The sequence below is a fragment of the Dendropsophus ebraccatus genome, chromosome 10 (assembly GCF_027789765.1).
Source record: "Dendropsophus ebraccatus isolate aDenEbr1 chromosome 10, aDenEbr1.pat, whole genome shotgun sequence".
Classification (NCBI taxonomy): Eukaryota; Metazoa; Chordata; class Amphibia; order Anura; family Hylidae; genus Dendropsophus; species Dendropsophus ebraccatus.
The window spans coordinates 48,227,398-48,250,639 of record NC_091463.1 but is presented as its reverse complement, the minus strand read 5'-3'; the positions used below and the strand labels follow the sequence as shown (position 1 = coordinate 48,250,639).

Sequence of the window (23,242 nt, the reverse complement as noted above, 5' to 3'; positions counted from 1 at the left end):
TTGTAAAATGTAAAACTCTTTCATTTTTCCATTACAAAAATTGACTTTTATTTATCTATTCTTATTTTTTTTTGTAAAACTAAATTTACTTTGTAATGACACCTTTTATTTTACCATAAAATGTATGAGATGTAAAAAAATTCTTTGTGAGGTAAAACTTTTAAAAATATAAAAATATGCATTTTTGGTTATTTTCTGGGCTTTCATTTTTACGCAGTACAATTTACGGTTAAACTGACACATTATCTTCATTCTCTGGGTTGTTACTATTACAATGATAGCCAATTTATGTAGATTTTTTTTTTAGCCTAAAACAAAACGAAAAAAAAAAAAAAAAAAGAATTGACTTAAAAGCCCCCTATTCAGACCCTTTTTTCTTTTTTCTTTTTCCACCTATGGAGCTATATGAGGGCTAATTTTTTTATGCCATGGTCTGTACTTTAAATCAGTACTACTTCAGTCTCTCTCTCTCTCTCTCTCTCTCTCTCTCTCTTATTATTCAACTAAACTTTATTGTTAGTTTTGTTAGACTATTATATGGAATCCTTTGATTCCTTATACTGATCATAACTTTCTATGTGACACATGGACATGGACGTGTGAGACTTGGGAGCTAGGGATAAGAAGAGGATCGGACACCAGGACCCCACCAGATACCGTCGAGTACCACTAGACCACCAGTTGACACGTTTAAAGCCCCTTAGAGTCTGTTCTCAAACTTGAAAATGGGATCTAAGGGGTTAACTCATGCTGATGTGGCAATGGGGACATGCCGACAAAAGCGGCAGCACTCTGCTACACATAGTAACAGAGGGCCTTCCGGTATACCAGCAGTGCCGCACCGAAATGTTATCATACAGTACATCTTGATGTGGCTAAGAGTTCAAGGAGTATTTTAAAGGAAAAAGAACTTGTACCAGAAGGTTATACATATTAAAATTACATATATTTAAATTATGTAAATTACCTCTATTTAAAAAAATTGAAGCCTTCTAGTTCTTAAAGGGAAACTATCAGCAGGTTAAAATAATCTAACCTGCTAAAAGTCCCCTATAGGGCCTGGGAGGCTGAGTATCCAGTGCTGTTAGGCCCCCTTCACACGTCCGGAAAAACCACCCGGATTTCCTATCAGGAAATCCGGACGGATTTCCGGACGCATAGACTTTCATTGGACACGGACACCCTTCCGGAATTTTCCGGAGGGCTGTCCGTTCCGGAAAATAGGACCGGATTTTTTAGAACCGGTCCTATTTTCGTCCGGAAATCCGGCCCGGACGCCCCCATAGGAGTCTATGGGAGCGCCCGGGCCCCGGACACTTTCCTGATGCACATCAGGAAAGCGTCCGGAGTTCCACTCACCTTCCGCCTCTGCTCCTGCTGCCTCTTCATCCGCAGGTACCCCCGGCAGCCGCTCGCGGTACCCACGCAACCCCCCCCCGCGGCCACTCGCGGCACCCACCCTGCGGCCACTCGCGGCACCCCCGCACCCCCCCGCGGCCACTCGCGGCACCCCCGCACCCCCCCGCGGCCACTCGCGGCACCCCCGCACCCCCCCGCGGCCACTCGCGGCACCCCCCCGGCGGCCAGGAGACCAGGGCAGGTGAGATTAAAACTCCCATCATGCCCTGCTGACAGGCCATGATGGGAGTTGTACTTCTGCAGCCTGTGGCCATCCAGGTTGCAGAAGTACAACTCCCACCATGCCTTGCTGACAGGCCATGATGGGAGTTGTAGTTCTGCAGCCTGTGGCCATCCAGGTTGCAGAAGTACAACTCCCACCATGCCACTGCTGACAGGTCATGATGGGAGTTGTACTTCTGCAGCCTGTGGCCATCCAGGTGGCAGAAGTACAACTCCCACCATGCCTTGCTGACAGGTCATGATGGGAGTTGTACTTCTGCAACCTGGATGGCCACAGGCTGCAGAACTACAACTCCCATCATGTACTGCAACCTGGGTGACCACAGACTGCAGAAGTACAACTTCCATCATGACCTGTCAGCCAAGCATGATGGGAGTTGTAATTCTGCAAGCTATGACCATCCAGTTTGCAGAAATACATGTCCTATTTTTTTTCTCATCAGGAAATCCTGAAGGTTTTTCCTGATGGTTTCCTGATGGTAAAAACGGATTACTGTTAGGAAATCCTGATACTATCCTGATGACATTTAAGGTCTCCTGATCAGGATTTCCTGACAGTAAAAACTGACACGGACGTGTGAATGGGGCCTTAGTCGGTGTAATCTTTGGCCGGGACACTGTCAGGAACGCAGTCTTACCCCTCGCAGCGACATCCGGCTCACCTGCATTTTCTGTAGTGAATTTTCACTGCAGATTTTGCCCCGATCGATGTAGAAGGGGTTAAATCTGCAGCACAATCTATGTTTCACATTATCTGCAGAGTCATCACAGATTTCATATAGTATCTACATTTAACTGTTCTAAGATGCAGCATGGATGCCTGTACTATAGACAACAAGGCAGAAGCTACCATGATGCCTGACTTCACAGAAATGACATATCAAACGGAATACCGGCTCTTTATGTGAAGGATGAAAGGGCTGAGAATCTCTGCAGCTCTGAGTGCCCATTTTCCTCTCATTAGAAGGAATCTCACTATGATTATTTCCCTGTTCAGTTTTTTTGTAAAGTGCATTGTAGCAGAATTTCTCTAATCCTACTGTAAGGCTGAGTATGTCTGTGCTTTATAAATAAATGATAGAAATAGCAGATGTTGGATGTTTTTGTGCACAGTTGGAGCTGAATGAACCTTCAGCTTATGTTAAAGGGGTTATCCAGTGTTAGAAAAACATGGCCACTTTCTTACAGAGACAGCACAACTCTTCTCTCCAGTTGGAGTGGGGTTTTGCAACTCTGTTCCATTGAAGTGAATGGAGCTTAATTGCAAACCCCATCTTAACTGGAGTCGTGTTGTTTTTCTAATGCTGGATAAACCATTTAGGCAGTCTAAGGATATAGAAAAAGCATGGCAACCCAACTACAGTATTACCAAAATTACTCCTTACCTCTAAAGAAAGCTTTAAAACTCTGGGCCACTAGATGTTTCCCATCCCTGCAATCTTCTTTTCACTGCCTGTTCTCAGGGGAATTACTGTATGCCTCTTGTAATTGCTAGATCAAGACTAATTATATATGAAGGTGGGGCTCAGCTAGTGCTAAGTACAGGAAAGTAAGAGGAAGGCTAGGCTGGGTACATGCAAGCTGTCGGCTCCATATGATATATACTGTTCCTAAAAGGCCCTCCTCTCATCTCTTACCACCCACAAAGGTCAGGGCAGTTGTCCCTTTTGTTAAGACCAGTTTACCTATTGCTGCAGCAATACTCCCTCTCTCTCTTTATCAGCTTTTCTTCAGGAACAGCAACAGCAGTCCTCACTTAGTGTAACCCCATCCTTGTTCTGCTGCTGCTGCTGTTTCTTTCTTTTATGCTCGCATAATACCTTGCAAACCTAGTGCATCAGTAACCCCTTATTGTATAAACAATCTCCCAGCACAGCACCAGACTACCCAGTGCACTCTTACAAGCACTATGTCATGGCATATGCTGTGTTCTAATTTGTTCGAGAATTAAAGGGAGAAGGAAACGCCCCATGGCTTCATATTCTCTGTATTACCTGTATGGGGTCAGGATGTTGAGAGGTGGAGGTTTGTCACAGCGCTGGTACATCTCAATTACTGGGTTCGGTATGGAATTCCGAGACACCACCTGCTGATTCTGTATTGTGGAGCTTTTAAATGCTTTCCTCATATTTATATCCTGCAATGATACTGTAACAACAAAAGACAAGCAAAGAGAAAAGAGATGTTATGCATGATCCTGTACAGTAATACATAAAAATCTACATATACACAGTTGGTAAAATAACTAAATCAGTCTATTGCTGTTAATAAGCTTCAACAAAGTTTAATATGACTTGACATCAGCACTATGTAGTACTCCTCTAAACCGGCAGATGGGTAAGTCAATGCTTGCTTTCTTTTTTCCCCTCTGTAGGTAAAAGAGACTGTATGGTTCAGGTAGCTACTAGTGATGAGCGAATAGTGAGATATTCGAATATTCGATATTCGTACGGATATCCCGCAAATATTCGATCGAATATTCGATCCCATTAAAGTCTATGGGAACAAGTATTCGATTAGTGAAAAACATCTATTTGACCATTTGGAGGGTGAAACCGGAAGCTGGGGGATGTGAACGCTTATCGAATAGTTATCGAATATTCGCGGGATATTCGTACGAATATCGAATATTCGAATATCTCACTATTCGATCGAATATCTATTCGATCGAACAGTATTCGCTCATCACTAGTAGCTACCAAGTGTGTGTACATGAGGAGTTGCCACTTTGTTTGAACATGAGTTTCTGGCCATTTTATAACTTGTATGTGCAATCCAGTTTGACTATATAACTTCAGAGAATCTCTGAACCAGTGCCGCAGCTACCAAGGTCGCAGCGGTCACCGCTGCGAACCGGTTCGCCCGCCTCACGGGCCCTCCCTTGCCACCACACTTCGCCCCCTCCCCCCGTTAATCGCTCTTGGGACCCCAAGCATTGTTTTGCGGGCGGTCTCAAGAGCAGGCTCATCTGGGCCCCCGGCTGATGTGCAGCGGCGCGCTTCAGTGAGCTCCCTATGCGCCCAGGGCCCTGACTTCCGATACAGGAAGCGCATGTTAGAAACACATGTTGACTTCCTGTTCCGGAAGTCACAGCCCCGGCGCATAAGGAGCTCACCCGCTGCCGGGTATAGGACGGGACACCCCCGGCAGCCGCGCATCAGCCAGGGATAGACCAGGAGGTGAGAGGATTGCCGGGGGAGCGGGTTTTCAGGTGAGTTGTTTTTTTTAATCTGCTTTGCATAGAGGTAAGAGGGCGCCATCTATAAGGGAGGAGGGGGGGCAACATGCAGTGAGGGCCATCTATAAGGGGGGGGAAGAGTGGGCCATCTATAAGGGGGGGAAGAGTGGGCCATCTATAAGGGGGGGAAAGGGGGCCATCTATAAGGGGTGGGGGAAGAGGAGAAGGGGACATCTATAAGGGGGGAGAGGTAGCCATCTATAAGGGAGGGCAACATGCAGTGGAGGCCATCTATAAGGGGGGGAGAAGGGACCATCTATAAGGTGGAGGAAGAAGGGGCCATCTATAAGAGAGGGTTGGAGAGGGGGCCATCTATAAGGGGGACAACATAGGGGAAGAGGGGCTCATCTATAACGGGTGGTGGAAGAGGAGGCCATCTATAAGGTGGGGCAACATGCAGTGGGTGCCATCTATAGGGGGGGGGAGAAAGGGGGGCATATACTATAAGGGTTGTTACATAGAGTCAGCCTACCCACTAAATGAGGGTGTTAAGGGGCCAATACAGATGTACAGTTTGTAGGGAGATAAGTATGGTGTCAGAGTGAGGAGCCTAATATGTCTGTCTGGCAGATTCTGTGGATTTGAGGCTCGCAGAAGTTCTAATGGCCCAGGACAGATGGAGAAGAAAATGAAAAAGGAAGAACTCCGATCAGAGAAGACGTCCCCTGTGAGTCACTAAATATATCTGCACTGTAATTTATATGGTATACAGAACCTGTGTAGGGTTGCATCAACCTCTATATGAATGAGGTGATAGTGATGTGTTTACAGTGGATTATTCAGTAGCAGCGGTGGTGTAAGGGTCTATTCACACGTCAGTATATTTTCCAATCCGCAATTTTGAATCCGTAAGCAATCCGCAAATTTTCATCCGTATTGCATCCGTATTGCATCCGTATTGCATCCGTATTGCATCCGTAAAATACGGACCCCATAGAGTTGTATTGGATGTGTCAGTTACTGTCCGTACTAGGGTCTGTCCTTTTTTTTTTGCGGAACGGATTGCAGCCCAGTACACAACACGGATGTGTGTATGGGTCCATTGAAATACATTGGTCCTATTTTTCTGCGGATCCGCAATTGCGGACAGGAACAGGATGTGTGAATATAGCCTTAGTATGTGGCGGTGTAAGTCAGTATGTGGTGGTAGTATTTGTTAGTTTTATCTGGTACTGTGTTTTATTGGTCTTAGAATACTGGATTTGGTCAGTGACAATATGGTGGTGTGGCAGTTATATTTTCCCCTTGTATACTGATATCGTTGGTAATATTGGTCTCAGTATACAGGATTTGGTCAGTAACAGTATGGCGGTAATATGTATGATGGTAATATTTTCTCTTCCTATATGCTGGTGTTATTGGTAATATCTGTCTTGCGGTACACAAACACACACACGCAGCAGCATGGAGGACATTAAAAAGCAGTACTGAGTACTTTTGATTAATAGGGGGTGAAATATAACACTAGATCTTTCGGCTTTGCCCCCATGCCCCTCTGCAACTTTTAAACCATGAATGCTTGATAGATATTACCTTGACTGGTGCTATAAAACAAAGGCAACCTAGCTGGCTGTAATAAGTATTATATATATTGTAATAACAATTGGATTAAATGGGACAAATAGCCACCATGGTAGCCCACATGCTGTAATTGTAAACTATCAGATGTAGTCTGCCTTAGATCTCCACAAATGTCATCAAAACTAAAGAACTGGAGATTTAGTGTAGTAAGGTGTACTTTAAGGGATTGACCACTTATATGGGCTACTTTTGGTTTAGGGCAGGAAAATTACAGTTTGTGAGATGGGTTAAATGCATTGTTAGCTTTTTCAAGTTTCAGTTCCGAAGGGGTCATGCTGTAGAGGTACCAAAGCTGGGATGTTGGGATCTAGACCTAGCAAACCTGGTGGAAATGGTCATTGCAGAGAAGATCAGTGCTGGCAACTTGTTGAGTGTGGAGGTGGGTGTCCTGAGTGTGCCTGGTGAACTGACCTGTGTAAAGCTCCATTCACTCAGAGGAAAACTGACGGAATTCAGCGGCAGAATTCTCCACCGCAGAATCTCCTCAGCCTCCCGGTCATAATGACAGTCTATGGGAGGCTCGCGCGCCTTCGCGTTTCTCCGCGGTGAAGAATAGACAAGTCCTTTCTTCAGCACGGAGAGAGGAGGCATGCGAGCCTCCCATAGACTCCCATGGACATGTCCCTTCTTCAGCTTAGCATTTCAGTTTAGCATTTAAGATCCATTGAATTATGACACTATAGATAGCATAGCATATGTATGACATTTTCTGTGGAAGTTCTGCACAGTTCAGTTCTATCAAACACCAAGTCCATAATGACCGTAGTGGTGAAATTATGGTAAGCACAAGAGAAGAAGGCACTCAGAGCCCTCTCTGTGGGCATGTGCACCATTAATTTCCTCAGGCAGCAGACTGCAGGGTCCCCTGAGCTGAAACTGGGCCCTTCTCCGCCTCAGGTGTCAGAATTCCTGCTGCTCAGTTATTTTCATTCTGCATAATAGGCACACAGTGAGCTGAGCACAGTGAGGCCATGTTCATATGGCGTATGAGACCGGCCGTTCTTTGCAAAGATCATCCCGGACGGTACTGCAGTACCGGCCGGATGATCTTTCCGGCCGCAGTGTTCTAATGCGGGCGCATCAGCGCGCGCCCGCATCAGAACTCCTCATAGCACACAATGAAGCAAGCGGCCGGAGCCGCTCACTTCATTGTGTGAACTGACAGGGTTTCCTACAGCTGCAATTCACTGAATTGTAGCCAGTTCAGTCAGCTCTTTGCGGCGCCGCTTGGGATCCCGGACGGAGTGTATACGACATGTATACGCTCCGGCCGGGATCCCATAAAAGAACATGCAAAGTGTTTTGGCGTACAAAGTATGGCCGTTGTTGGCAACAACGGCCATACTTTTACGCCGTGTGAACATAGCCTGACTCTGTAAGTAACCTGTGGAGCAGTGGGGACTGCCTCCTCCCTCTCTGAGCTCCACCTCTTCTGCTCACAGGGACCAACCTGCTGCAGGGAGATGAGAACTCAACCAGGTGTTGAGCAGGAATGGGGCGCAATTTTAATCTAAAAGCTAAAATTGCACATACACTGGAAAACTGTCAGTGTAGGCCACAGGACCATGGCTTACACTGACAGAACAACGTTATTCATCAGTGCCTGCACTGTGAAGAAAGAAGGAGGTCGCCTGGCTGCTCTTTGCGGGAGTGTAGGTATGTATGTTTTTCATGCCTAAAGAAGTCAGTGGTGATGCCTGGCATCCTTGGGTCAAGCAGTATACAATGGTGCATAGAGTATAGAGCTGTGTACTGTGAAGAAACTTGGACTCCTGTCATAATAATGGAAGTCCCTGCTTTGTACATTAAGTTTGGGCCCTCTGTCTCTAAAAGGTTCACCATCACTTGTCTATGACAATCATGTACAGTAAATATTCACTGACAAAAAGTAGATTTATCAAGCTGTACTAGGATTGTCTGTGTTGTCCATAACAACCAGAGCTTAGTCTTCATTTTACCACAGCTGAGACGTGAGCTGAGCTGAGCTCCCCTAAAGAATTAAGTAATATTGTTGGTTATATGGACATCAGAGGAGTCAAAAATACAAAAATAGTATTTTGTCATATGTAACATCTGCCTTATGTGACATAAAAGTGCAATGTGCTATATGTACTAGCTAGAATTGTGAACTTTTTCTCTTACATATCACATTTTATTGTGCACTTTGCTATAATATTCATGCATAATGAAAAAAATCTTTGATTAAAATGCTGGATCAGATGTAAATAAAAAAAAAATACAACAAAAAGGGGTGAAAGGGAACAACAACAGTTTAAAAAGCAATGTCTAAGTATAATAGACCACACAGATACATGATCACTTTCTACTATGGACACAGTAACCCAAGTATTTTTTTTTTTTTGTAAATGTTATTCATATTATATATTTTTTAAAAATTCTGTTAAGAAGCACAAAACATTACAACTTAAAGGAGAAGTCCAGCGGAAATTTTTATTCAAGTACTGTATTGCCCCCAAAATGTTATAGAAATCACCAATATACACTTATTACGGGAAATGTGATGTCACTTCCTGGATAAAATGGTGATGTCACGACCCGACTCCTAGGGCTGTGCGGGCTGTGGCTGCTGGAGAGGATTATGGCAGAGGGATGCTCAGTGTCCCCCCAGTGCCCTGTGTCCCTCAGTGTCTCCCTGCCATCATCCTCTCCAGCAGCCACAGCCACAGCCTGTGACATCACCATGTTATCCAGGAAGTGAAGCCTTGATGTAGTAGTAAGTTCAGGGAAAAAGCACTTTATGTGCATTTCCCGTAATAAGTGTATATTGGTGATTTCTATAAAATTTGGGGGGCAATACAGTACTTTAATAAAAATTTTCGCCGGACTTCTCCTTTAGGTTGTAATGTTCTGTGCATCTGTGCATATATTTTTAAAAAATATATAATATGAATAACATTTACAAAAAAAAATATTTGGGTTACTGTGTCTATAGTAGCCAACAAAACACAGTAATCACTGAACTCAAGGAGATCAGTGAAAAAACTCCAATGAAGTACTCAATCAAGAGTCTCCACTGATGCCCGCAAAAATTTAAATATGCAAAACAAGAGTCCGTGGAGCCTCGGTTTGCGAGTCTGAAAACACGGGATAGCCAGATATCTCTAGCCTGTTGCCACGTGGTGCCTCCATGATGGAGAGAGCACCACACCATCTCCACATCATGGAGGCACCCCGTGGCAACAGGCTAGAGATATCTGGCTATCCCGTGTTTTCAGACTCGCAACCGAGGCATCACGGACTCTTGTTTTGCATATTTAAATTTTTGCGGTGATCAGTGGAGGCTCTTGATTGAGTACTTCATTGGAGTTTTTTCAGTGATCTCCTTGAGTTCAGTGATTACTGTGTTTTGTTGGTTGATTTGTCATTGCCCCAACCAGCCAGAATCCAGCTACACACTGACAAGGGGCAAATACCCCGAAACAGCTGTCTGTGGATGGATGCCTGCCTTGGCAAGCCCTTGTCATGATCGCAATACTAGCACCTTGAGTTAGACGTTGACAAAAAGGGGCCACCCTGGTATTTCCCAATTTATGTTCCAATACTCGCAACCGAGTGGGGCTGAAGGGGCTATCTCCCATCATGGTGCTCTCCCCATCATGGAGGCCCCCGTGGCAACAGGCTAGAGATATCTGGCTATCCCGTGTTTTGAGACTCGCAACCGAGGCTCCACGGACTCTTGTTTTGAATGTGTCCATAGTAGAAAGTGATCATGTATCTGTGTGATCTATTATACTTAGACATTGCTTTATTAAACTGTTGTTGTTCCCTTTCACCCCTTTTTGTTGTCATTTTTTTATGTTTACATCTGATCCAGCATTTTAATCAAAGATTTTTTTCATTATTTATGAATATTATAGCAAAGTGCACAATAAAATGTGATATGTAAGAGAAAAAGTTTTGGGGGGCAATACAATACTTTAATAAAAAATTTTGCCGGACTTCTTCTTTAATGAAAATAAACAGGACATAGTCAAGTTAATGACAGTGAGTTTTAGACGGGCAGGCCCATGCCCAATATAAGTACCAATCTAGCAGATCAGCACTCCATTAATCAGCCTGTTACAAGACTCAGTGATTGTGTGGCCAGGGCTGTTCATGCGGCCCCTTACTTACATCTTGTCTCACTATAAAAAAGAGATGTGTGGCTGACCAACAATCAGATGTAGTGTCGCACAATCCCATTAAATAGCCAAAGAATAAGCCACTGCTCTTTCATCATCTGACCGCTAGGTTTTTCACACAATTATCAATAAGTGTGTAAAAGGTCTCCACTATCATTGGGGTATAAACTGTTTTTTGTCTATAATATGTTTGCCAATTACCCCCACAAAGCTTGATACTCTAGGAAAAGCTACTCTAGTGTAGTAGTAATGCTTTTTTATTTTATTGGGCCCTGCTATTTCCTGTTCTGCACTGCCAAAAGTCAGGAAGTAATTTATGTAAAGAATGTTATTAAGATCTGTAATGTGCCAATGACGAATCCCTTCTAATGTTGATCTCTTCAATATGGGAAGCCTTACAAGGTGCCATTACATTATAACAGCATGGCCTGGGCTGCAGTTTACTCATCTCCAAATTAATGAACACACGGCCTGATTAACAAAGTAATGAGACGCATAGCAAAGAAAAGTAGCACTTAGGAAACAAATGCATGATACAAGTAGGTCGCCTGGGTCTGACCACAGTTTCTGTGCCGAAAGAGCAAAAGTGACTCAATTAATTGAAATTCTGATCTGCGTAATTACTGCCAGGCTTTGGAGATGCATGGATGGTACTTCTTTCTCAGCAATCATTTCTTACAGCTAATACTAATGTCAGTGTGATCTCAGGGGCAAATCAAGACTCCACAGTTGTCATGAAAACATTACATAACCATATTAAAATAAAAGCAATAAACGTGTGAGATACCCATGGGGGATCGTCACACAACACAAGTCATATGGGCATATTAAAGGAGAAGTCCAGTGAACATTTTTAGTACAGTATATTATTTCCTCAAAAAGTTATACAAATCACCAATATAGACTTATTACGGGAAATGCACATAAAGTGCTTTTTCTCCCTACACTTACTACCACATCAAGGCTTCACTTCCTGCATAACATGGTGATGTCACAACCCAACTCCTAGAGCTGTGCAGGCTGTGGCTGCTAGAGAGGATGATGGCAATATGCCATTATCTGCATTCAAAAACACTTTCCCCAGGCCACCCCCCCTCCTCTCTCTCATTCACTGCTCATTATCAGGAAATATCGACTCTTTTACATCAGACATACCCTATGTAACCTATGAACAGGGGAGGAGGAAGGAGGGAGATTATTCGCCAACAGAGAGCAGAGAACAAAGGATTACACAGTGGGAGCTGCATGAAAGCCGGTATTCAGAGGTCAGAGAGGTCAGTGCTGACTGTCAGAGGAGATAGCCGGTGATGTAGCTGTACATTAACTCTTTGTTGTCCTGTTTTGGTGCCTCATCTCCCTCCACCCCTCCCCTCTCCATAAAGAACAATGAAGACAGGGGGGAGAGCTTCAAACTGCTTTTTCATGATAAAAATGCATTTTTCGGCTAATTAACCCAATTGCAAAGTTTCTTAAAATCGCCTGGACTATTGATTTTTGCAAAAAAAAAAAAAAAAAATGTAAACAGTTACTGTGATCACTGTTATAGTTCATCAACGCAATCACATGATCTGAGACCACATATTTAGCCCCAGATCAGTGCATTGATGCTCAAGGCTGTTGGTCAGCAAGGGGTTATAAATCATGAATATATTGAAATAATTCAGATTCGTACAATATGTAAAGTTGCACTTGGTGGGCATCATGTATTGTGTCTCACCAGTAGATGCAGTGATACAAGGTATTAAACTAAACTAAAATAATCCCTTACAGCTTCATGTAGCAAAGTGTTTTTTAAGAAGGCTAAACCTTCATCACTGACACAGTCAGTGAATATATAGTACAAACTTGCTTTATATCACATATACTGTTGATTTAGATTTTGAAAGTTATAATGGCAGGTACACTGTAAGCTCCTCATTAAATGAGTATCTTTCTTTCATAAATGTATCTACTATCCACAAGATAACTAGAAGATAACTAGCGAATTTGTGGGGGTCTGACCGCTGGGACCCCTGTTGAGAATTGTGTCTCAGAATGAAAGAAGCACACCAATTAGGGATGGTCCGAACCGAGTTCGGTTCGGGTTCGTACGAACTCGAACCCTCGGTAATGATTCCCGCTGTCTGCCCGCTCCGTGGAGCGGGCGGATCCAGCGGGAGGACCGCCTGGAAAAATGGGATACAGCCATAGCCATGGGCTGTATCCCAGTTTTCCAGGCGTTACTCCCGCTGGATCCGCTCCACGGAGCGGGCAGACAGCGGGAATCTGCTGGCGAGCGTTCGGGTTCATACGAACCCGAACCTCGGCAGGTTCGGACCATCCCTAACACCAACTATATGCATATATGCAGTATATGCCGCTAAAGCTCCTTTCATTCTCTATAGAGCTTTTGAACATTGTTAAGGGTAGGAGCTAGACCCCCACTATCCACCTAGGGAAATGTAAATCCCCATTTAACTCAGTGCACACTGCTATATGCTACAAGTTACAGACATTTCCACATATGCATAAAAATAACATAAATATAGCTCACTGGTCATATAATTACGACATTATTATAAATGTCAGGATATTTTGCGAATGATTACCTTCTTCCACGGTGGAGTCTAACTGAGTTACTTTGATGACAAGTAAGTCCACTCTCTCCTGCAGTGAATTCATCCGCATGTAGAAACTGTTTGCTTCATTAAACAGCTCTCCAAAGATGTCCTCCGCATGTCGGCCTGCATCATGGGCAATGCAAACACATAAATATAGCAGAACAAATACAATTATTACAAATGAAGACAGCGCTGACAACTATAACATTCCATTTTATCACCTTAGTCATAGAGGAACAGTGAAGGTTTTTAATGAATTTGGTAATTTCAGCTTCAATTAATAATTGTATCTCTCTTTATGTGTACAACACAAGAAAAGACTCTGACCATTAGTTTATGCCTCCATTCCCTCATCCTAGGACAGGAGAATCCTTATTACAGAAATAGAGTGCATTCACCCCCTGGCTGGTTCCTCTTACCTCTAATTAAAACCAATGGAGAAGAGGACCTTGTGCAGGTCCAAGTCACTCATTTGTAGTGGTGGATTATGAGATGGGAGTTTCAGTGGTGGCCCAGGCCCAGAGCTATGTAAAGTGCATGTAATATAATCTGTCATTCTGGTTTCAAAGAGAAAGCGACACTACCACCTTTTTTGTGTGAGACTTTATATTTTTGTTTATATTGTGTGAGAATTATATTTGGCCCATTCAAGTGTATGAATAGGGGTTAAATGGGTATTCCACCCAAGAGCAAAAAAATGAACTGCTCCCAAATCTAGCTGGTCTTACTCAACAAGTCTCCCTTAGCCACCGTTCCTGAGTTAAAAGTTTTTCTAAAAGCTGTTCTATATCGAAGATGGTGCCGGCCTGTAAACTACATTTCCCATCATGCTTCTGCCTGATTGGTCAGTTCGCATACCCGCCCCCTTAGCTTTCTTACCTGCCCACTGCTCGCCATTACTACATGCAACTGAAAGAGCAGCCCTTACAAAGTAGACCAATCCCTGACCAAAAAAATTATTGAAAGCATTATAAAATATAATATTATATACCATAAAAGCTCTGAAACACCTCCTGGCATAACTCCTGCAGCACCTCCTGGCATTACTCCTGCAACACCTCCTGGCATAACTCCTGCAACACTTCCTAGCATTACTCCTGCAACACCTCCTGGCATAACTCCTGCAACACTTCCTAGCATTACTCCTGCAACACTTCCTAGCATTACTCCTGCAACACCTCCTGGCATAACTCCTGCAACACTTCCTAGCATTACTCCTGCAACACCTCCTGGCATAACTCCTGCAGCACTTCCTAGCATTACTCCTGCAACACCTCCTGACAATCCCTTTGCAAAACTTGGCAATACGGAGACGGAGGGAGTAATGGATGATGGTGTTGTTAGCTTCAGGACCATGTGGGGGAAGGGGGAAAAGGGGAGAGAAAGAGGAGAGAGGGGAGGAGGGAAGAGAGGGAGCCCGTGGTGGGGTTGGGGGGGGGGGGGGCGCTGCAGAAGGGGGAAACTGTCTGTTGAGACTGTCACCATCCCCCAAGGCATTTTGTGTCCCCCCCACACACACACACAAGGTGCCAGAGGCCATCAGCTGTGTGTGTGAGGGGGACGTTCGCGGCATGGAGGGAGATGGTAGTGCGGCAGGCCATCAGCTGTGTGTAGGGGGGTTTGGTGGCAGCATGAATGAGCCAGCAGTGCACTGATTGGCTGAGCGGGACGTCCACCTGGTAACCCCCGAAGCAAGCAGAACGCAGAGCAGGTAATGTATGCTTCGGCCGGCAGGGGGTTAAGGGGGTTGTCACTTACATACTTGCAGCGGGATGTCTTCTCAGTGAAATTGACAGGCATCAATTTCCACAGGATCCACAGCAGATTTCACTGCAAATTTGCAGCACGAAATCCGCTGCAGATCTGTTACGTGGGAAACTGGCCTTAGGGGGGAAAAGTCCAGCAGGAAACTGGATTTTCTGTGACATTTTGTACCCCAGGCCTTGGTAGTTTTCCAGTTAATTTGATGAACTCTGAACTTGCACTTTACACAACTTTCTAAATAATCGTTTCCTATCACTGCTCCTGGCTTTTTTTTCTTCATTCGCTCATTGACTTTCAATAGCTGTCGGCAAAATGCTCGTTTAGCCACCAAGAGAGAAACAACAAATAGATCCAATGTCGGACTGGGGTACCTTTAGCCAGTGTCGGACTGGAGTGCCTTGGCCCACCAGGGGAAATCATTCTTGGGGCCCACCCTTCTGCCACCGCACTTATCTATGCTAACATTAATAAGGGTCCATTAACACGGCGTGATATGGGGCAGCATAGGGCTGCAAATGATTGCTAATCAGCAGGGCAGGTGATGTGCAGCCGACAGCAATGATCTTAGCCGCACAAAAGATCAAATCAGTCGACTATGGGACATTTGCTTGCATGTCAGCAGATCTCTGGCACTTTTACATGGGCCGATCATCGGCTGAATAGACTTCCTAGGAGCACTTGTTACCAATTATTGGCCAGTGTAATTGGGCTATAAGACAATTTTTTTTGCATGATAGCACTGTATGCTTAGATACAAGTCATACAGCTACCAATAACACCAGTATACAAAGAGCAAATATCCCCACACATATTACCGCTATATAGTAACTGACCAAATCCTGTCTATCAAGACCGATATTACCAATAAACCAGTATACAGGAGGGAAATAGTATCACCATACATATTACCGCTATACTGTTCCTGACCAAATCCTGTATACTGAGACCAATATTACCAGTATACAAGGGGGAAATATTACCGCAACACCACAACCATTGCTACCATATTGTTACTGACCAAATCTGGTATACTAAGACCAATGAACACCACACCAGATTACAAGTAACAAATAATACCCCCACATACTGACTAACACCACCAAATACTGACTAACACCACCACATACTGACTAACACCACCGCTGCTACTGAATAAAATCCTCTGAACAAAAGATCAATATCCCCTCATACAGTCATATAGAGGTAGCCCCAGCTCTACACTATATACGTTACAGTGCACATAGATTTAGTGACTCACAGGGGGACGTCTTCTCTGATCGGAGTTCTTCCCTTTTCATCTTCTTCTCCATTTGCCCTGGGCCCTTATGAGAACTTCTCCGAGCCACGAATCCACAGAATCTGCCAGAGAAATATATTAGGCTCCTCACTCTGTCACCATCCTCATCTCTCTACACACTGCACATCTGTACTGGCCCCTTTACACCTTCACTCAGTGATTAGCCCTGACTATTTGTAGCGTGTGTATGTGTGTGTGTGTGTATGTGTATATATATATATATATATATATATATATATATATATATATATATATATATAGTGTACACACCTTGTAGATGGCCCCTTGTTCAGTTCTCCATATAGATGGCCCTGTGTGCCTCTACTATAGTAGAGATCCCCCTCTGTGTAATCCCCTTACAGTAGATGACAACCTTTGTGCATTCCCTATATCAGGGGTAGGGAACTTCTCCAGCTGTTGCAAAACTACAACTCCCATCATGCCTGGACAGCCACAGCTAAAGCTGTAGTTTTGCAACAGCTGGAGAACCAAGGTTCCCTATTCCTGCCCTATAGTATATAGCCCCCTCTGTGTAGTCCCCTTATAGATGACCCCTCTGTGTAGTCCACTAAAGTAGATGCCCCTCTCTGTGCATGCCCTATTGTATACACACCGCACCCAGTATAGTTACCCTTATACATTGTTGTCCCCCTCTGTGTAGTGCCCTTTATAGATGCCTCCTCAGTGTTGTCCTCCTTATAAATTGCCCCCAACCAGTGTCCCTTATAGATGGCTCCCTGTGTTATCCCCCTTATAACTGGCCCGCTTGTGTTATCCATCCCCCCATATAGATAGCCCCCTTATGTTGTCCATCCCTACCCCCCATATAGCTCCTTATGTTGTCTATTCCCCCGTATAGCCCCCTTAGGTTGTCCTTGCCCCATATAGCCCCTTATGTTTTCCTTCCCCTGTATATAGCCCCTTATGTTTTCCTTCCCCTGTATATAGCCCCTTATGTTGTCCTTCCCCTGTATATAGCCCCCTTATGTTGTTCTTCCCCTGTATATAGCCCCCTTATGTTGTCCTTCCCCTGTATACAGCCCCCCTTATGTTGTCCTCCCCCTGTATATAGCCCCCCTTCTGTTGTCCTCCCCCCCTGTATACAGCCCCCCTTATGTTGTCCTTTCCTGTATATAGCCCCTTATGTTTTCCTTCCCCTGTATATAGCCCCCTTATGTTGTCCTTCCCCTGTATATACCCCCCTTATGTTGTCCTTCCCCTGTATACAGCCCCCCTTATGTTGTCCTCCCCCTGTATATAGCCCCCCTTCTGTTGTCCTCCCCCTGTATACAGACCCCCTTCTGTTGTCCTCCCCCTGTATATAGCCCCCCTTATGTTGTCCTCCCCCTGTATACAGCCCCCCCTTATGTTGTCCTCCCCCTGTATACAGCCCCCCTTATGTTGTCCTCCCCCTGTATATAGCCCCCCTTATGTTGTCCTCCCCCTGTATATAGCCCCCCTTATGTTGTCCTCCCCTGTATACAGCCCCCTTATGTTGTCCTCCCCCTGTATATAGCCCCCCTTCTGTTGTCCTCCCCCTGTATACAGACCCCCTTCTGTTGTCCTCCCCCTGTATATAGCCCCCCTTATGTTGTCCTCCCCCTGTATACAGCCCCCCCTTATGTTGTCCTCCCCCTGTATACAGACCCCCTTATGTTGTCCTCCCCCTGTATATAGCCCCCCTTATGTTGTCCTCCCCCTGTATATAGCCCCCCTTATGTTGTCCTCCCCTGTATACAGCCCCCTTATGTTGTCCTCCCCCTGTATATAGTCCCCCTTATGTTGTCCTCCCCCCTGTATACAGCCCCCCTTATGTTGTCCTCCCCTGTATACAGCCCCCTTATGTTGTCCTCCCCTGTATACAGCCCCCTTATGTTGTCCTTCCCTGTATACAGCCCCCCTTATGTTGTCCTCCCCCTGTATACAGCCCCCCTTATGTTGTCCTCCCCTGTATACAGCCCCCCTTATGTTGTCCTCCACCCTGTATACAGCCCCCCTTATGTTGTCCTCCCCTGTATACAGCCCCCCTTATGTTGTCCTCCACCCTGTATACAGCCCCCCTTATGTTGTCCTCCACCCTGTATATAGCCCCCCTTATGTTGTCCTCCACCCTGTATACAGCCCCCCTTCTGTTGTCCTCCCCCTGTATATACCCCCCCTATGTTGTCCTCCCCCTGTATACAGCCCCCCCCCCTTATCTTACCCCCTCTGATAAAAAAAAAACAAAAAACACAAGACTACTCACCTAACCACACGATCCCCCGTCGGTCGCCAGCCTCCTCTTCTCTCTTCTCCTGACAGGTGAGCAGCTCCGTTGCGAAGTGCCGCCAGCGCCATCACTGACCTCAGTGTGCGCCGCGGTGGCTGGGACTTCCGGTATTCGCTCCATGAACCGGAAGTCCTAGCCGCCGCGGCGCACACTGAAGTCAGTGATGACGCTGCCGGGACTTCGCAACAGAGCTTGCGACACTCTTGTGATCGCAAGCAAATCTCTGCTTGCGGTCACAAGAGTGATTGACAGGGCGGGAAGCCTACGGCTTCCCGCTTTGTCAATCAGAACACTTCCTTACATTTAACTGGAAGCGATTGTTGCGATCGCTTCCAGTTAAAAAGGGAGGTGCGGCCCCTGGCCCCCCTAGGAGCGGGGGGGCCCACTCCAGCTCGGGGCCCACCGGGGGTTTCCCCGGCCCCCCGGTGGCCCAGTCCGAGCCTGCCTTTAGCCCACCATGGAATTTGATTCTAGGGGCCCACTCACCCTACATACACCAGATATAACCAATGGCAAACCTTTAACATTCCTATAGCAAATTTGCACAGAGCTGTGTATGTGATCAGCAATGCTAGCTCACTGCTAGTACCTTGTCTGTCACTCTATGCAAACAGCATAACGTGCCACTTAATTTCATGGGACTTCTCCTTTCCAGAAACTTAACAAACCTCAGACTGGCAGGGGGGTGCCAGGACATGATAAACAAAGTATACATACCAGTCCCTGTTTTCCCGTAGCCCTTTCTTAACGATATGTGAAAGTCGCCCTCCTCCTGCAGCCACTCCAGCTGCAATGTCATATACTCAGCAGATGGCTTGCCCACTTAGACAATCAGAGACTGGAGCGGGACAACGTTGCAGTGTCTGACTAGCTGAGCGGGCAATCCATCAGCCAGTCTGTGACATTGCAGCTGGAGAAGCCGGGGCTGTGACGTACATGGAACCCTGACAAAAATTACTTCTGCCAGCTGTGGCAGATACCCGAGAGCGCTGCTATGGGGGCATGGAATTGCTTAATTGACCCTAGAAGCTGAGTACCAGCAGGTTTAAGTATGAGAGGGGGAGATACAAATGAGTGCTCATAACCTATACATACATATTACCTACAAATATGCACAATACATATACATACCATACACAGATATAAAGAAATGCACATTACCTAGATGCATTCATAGTACACACACCCGCAAGATACGTACATACACATCATGTACATCTATAAACAAATGCACATTGCATATATGCATAGGTAATACACGCACACATGAACCATACACACAGACACACATACATACTTCATGTCCACACACATATTTACTTCAGGTACAGGAAAGCACCAGGTACAGCTCACATGCTGGACAATCTGCTGCTCCTAGGTGCAGCCTGCAGCTCCTCTCCCTCCTCTCCTTCTGTTTTCCAACTGCCAGCAGCAGCACATAGAGCAGATTGAGGCAGCCTGAGAACAGGAGGTGGGGAGAATTACTGGGAGAGGAGCTGATTCTGCACACTCCCTGCCTCTATAAAATAAGATTTAACCCCAGGTTACTATATAGAAGCAGCAAGTAACAGGCATGTGCAGCAATGCTGAGGGATTATATGTTGTCCTGGAGCTGCTAAACAGGGAGGCCCACCAAGGTGTAGGGCCCACCGTGGAATTCCCTGGTCCCCTGTGTGCCAGTCCGAGCCTGCATAAATCTGAAGCTAGGAGCAGACTGTATACTGCATACAAAGCGGCCTGAAAATGAATAAAGACTGTAGCACAAAACTTACTCAATTTACCCAATAACATGTTTACATTTTTTTCCATATCAAAAGTGTCCATAGTCTTTGAGAACTTTTATTTTCTGCAGACCCACAAAATTTCTCTTTATTTTAGAAGTGTAGATCAAAACCTAAATTTTTGTCCAGCCTCCTGTGGTTAGGGCCCTATTACACCAACAGATTATCTGACAGATTTTTTTTAAGCCACAGCCAGGAATGGATTTAAAAAGAGGAGAAATCTCAGTCTATCCTTTGTTACATGTTCTCTGTTTATAGTCCATTCCTGGCTTTGACTCAAAAAATCTGTCAGATAATCTGTTGGTGTAATAGGCCCCTTTGTCAGGAGCATACACCAGGTACACCAGGTACACCAGGCACAGCATGTCATCTTTTGACGGACCTCTTTGAGTAACTGTGATTTACAAATAGGAATTCTCTAGTTGCATGTCACAAAAAGCTGCTTTGTGTAATTTTATCAAATACATATTAACAGCCAGAGAAGTAAGCATATTTGATACCCAGATAAGCAGGGAATTTATCTAATCAGCTTCATATTGGTCATATGGTGTTGAAAATTAGGCCTGTTAGGGGATTTGCAGTGTGTGTATGTGAAATCTGGCAGGAGCTTGAGACCCATTATCCTACAGATTTTAGTATTGTGGGTTATCTGGTTTTGCTTATAATTGTTAAATATAGATAAATTCTCCATTTCTCAGGCTTAGTAACAGATGTGCACTTACTCAGGCTACCCAGCTGTTTAATGATGGCAGCTAGGGTACTGTTGGTGACACACTCCAACTCACTGGTGACTCCATCTGGCACAGTCCCACGGCATAAGTGCCGCGGTTCAATATTTCTTTTGACCAATGGCATTTTCTTCTGTTGGTTTCAGCTGTATGGAACATCAAAGGGAAACTGAAAAGACAATAAGAGAGACCTGATGTTTTCACTTTCCATGTCAGCAAATACATTGCATAAACAATGTGCAATAAGTCGTATTTTTATTTATTTTTATTTTTTTGCAGAAATCAATAGTACAGTCAATATGGCATTATCTGCATTCAAAAAGACTTTTCCAAGTCCCCCCCTCCGCTTTTCCATTTACTGCTCATTATCAGGAAATTATGTCTTGTTGCATCAGACATTCCCCTGTCTGTACTATGGAGAGGGGAGGGGGGAGGAGAAAGGAGGGAGATTAGTTGACAGCAGAGAGCAGAGAACAAAGGATAACACAGTGGGAGCTATGTGAAAGCCTCTATTCAGAGGTCAGAGAGATCAGTGCTTACTGTCAAAGGAGATAGCCCAGTGATGTTGCTGTAAATTAACTCTTTGTTGTCCTGTTTTGGTGCCTCATCTCCCTCCACCCCTCCCCTCTCCATAGAGAGCAATGAAGAGAGGGGGGAGAGCTTCAAACTGCTTTCTCGTGACAAAAAATGCATTTTTCGGCTAATAAACCGAATTACAAAGTTTCTTAAAATCGCCTGTACTATTGATTTCTGCAAAAAAAAAAAAATTAAACAGGTACACTTTAACAGAGATGTGTTATTCAGTAGAGATGAGCGAACCGGGTTCAGGTTCGAGTCGATCCGAACCTGAACGATTGGCATTTTATTAGCTGGGGCTGCTGAACTTGGATAAAGCTCTAAGATTGTCTGGAAAACAGGGATACAGCCAATGACTATATCCATGATTTCCACATAGCCTGAGGGCTTTATCCAACTTCGGCAGCCACCGCTAATCAAATGCCGAAAGTTCGGGTACGGATCGACTCGAGCATGCTCGCGGTTCGCTCATCTCTATTAGTCAGCTAATATTTATCACACCCAGCTGAATAATACAAGTCCAGGTAATATACTGACACAAAATAAAACAGTAAGGATCCTCGGCAATATAGTAAAAACTGAGATCCTTGGCAAGAAGCACATGCCGGTTATATATGCATGACTGACTGCCCAGAGCATCCTTGTCATTAAGAGGTGGATTCTAGGTAGATACACATCACGTTTCATTGCTCTGAATACTGGCAAAAATATACTCCAACATATACCACAGTGTACCCATCCAAAGCAGGGCCTTAACCACCCTCTTTCTTGTATCTCTTTCCAGGGGCGGAACTACCGCCGTAGCAGCCGTAGCGGCTGCTACGGGGCCCCTAGCATCGGGGGGCCCGTGGCCTGGGCCCCCGGAGCTTACTGCCTACAACACCCGGTGGCCAAGCGGGCCTCCCGGGTGTTCAGTGTTCTGATTGACAGCGCGAGAAGCCATAGGCTTCCCACCCTGTCAATCACTCTTGTGACCGCAAGCAGCATTTGCTTGCGATCACAAGAGTGTTGCCCCCACCCCCGACAGATCAGCAGCTTCCAGGCGAAGTCCCGGGCAGCGACATCACTGAGGTCAGTGTGCGTCGCGGCGGCTGGGACTTCCGGTACAGGAAGTGACGCGCACCCTGTACCGGAAGTCCCAGCCGCCGCCGCGCACACTGAGCTCAGTGGTGGCGCTGCCCGGGATTTCGCCTGGAAGCTGCTGATCTGTCGGGTGCAGATGAAGAGAGAAGAAGAGACCTGCAACCGACGGGGGATCGTGTGGTTAGGTGAGTTGTGAGTCTTTTTATTTTTATCAGAGGGGAACAATGGGGGCCGTATATATATGGAGGATGCACAGCACTAGGGGCTGTGTATATATATATATATATATATATATATATATATATATATATATATATATAGCCCCTAGTGCTGTGCATCCCATATATATATATGTGTATATATATATATATATATATATATATATATATATAATACATATATATAATATATATATATATATATATATATATGTACAGCCCCTAGTGCTGTGCATCCCCCATATTATATATATATATATATATATATATATATACAGCCCCTAGTGCTGTGCATCCCATATATATATATATATATATATATAT

General features: G+C 45.0%; 1 protein-coding gene across 1 annotated transcript in view; it reads right to left on the bottom strand.

Annotated features, from left to right (window-relative positions):
* LOC138802737 (actin-binding protein WASF3-like) overlaps positions 1-21,168 on the bottom strand; it is a 34,378-nt gene extending 13,210 nt beyond the window's left edge. Inside the window, exons 1-3 of the mRNA XM_069986360.1 lie at positions 21,036-21,168; positions 13,191-13,325; positions 3,636-3,789 (exon numbers count right to left, since the gene is read on the bottom strand). Coding sequence (XP_069842461.1) covers positions 3,636-3,789; positions 13,191-13,325; positions 21,036-21,168 — 422 coding nt within the window. The remainder of the gene's footprint in view (positions 1-3,635; positions 3,790-13,190; positions 13,326-21,035) is intronic.
* Between the last annotated feature and the right edge of the window lie 2,074 nt (positions 21,169-23,242).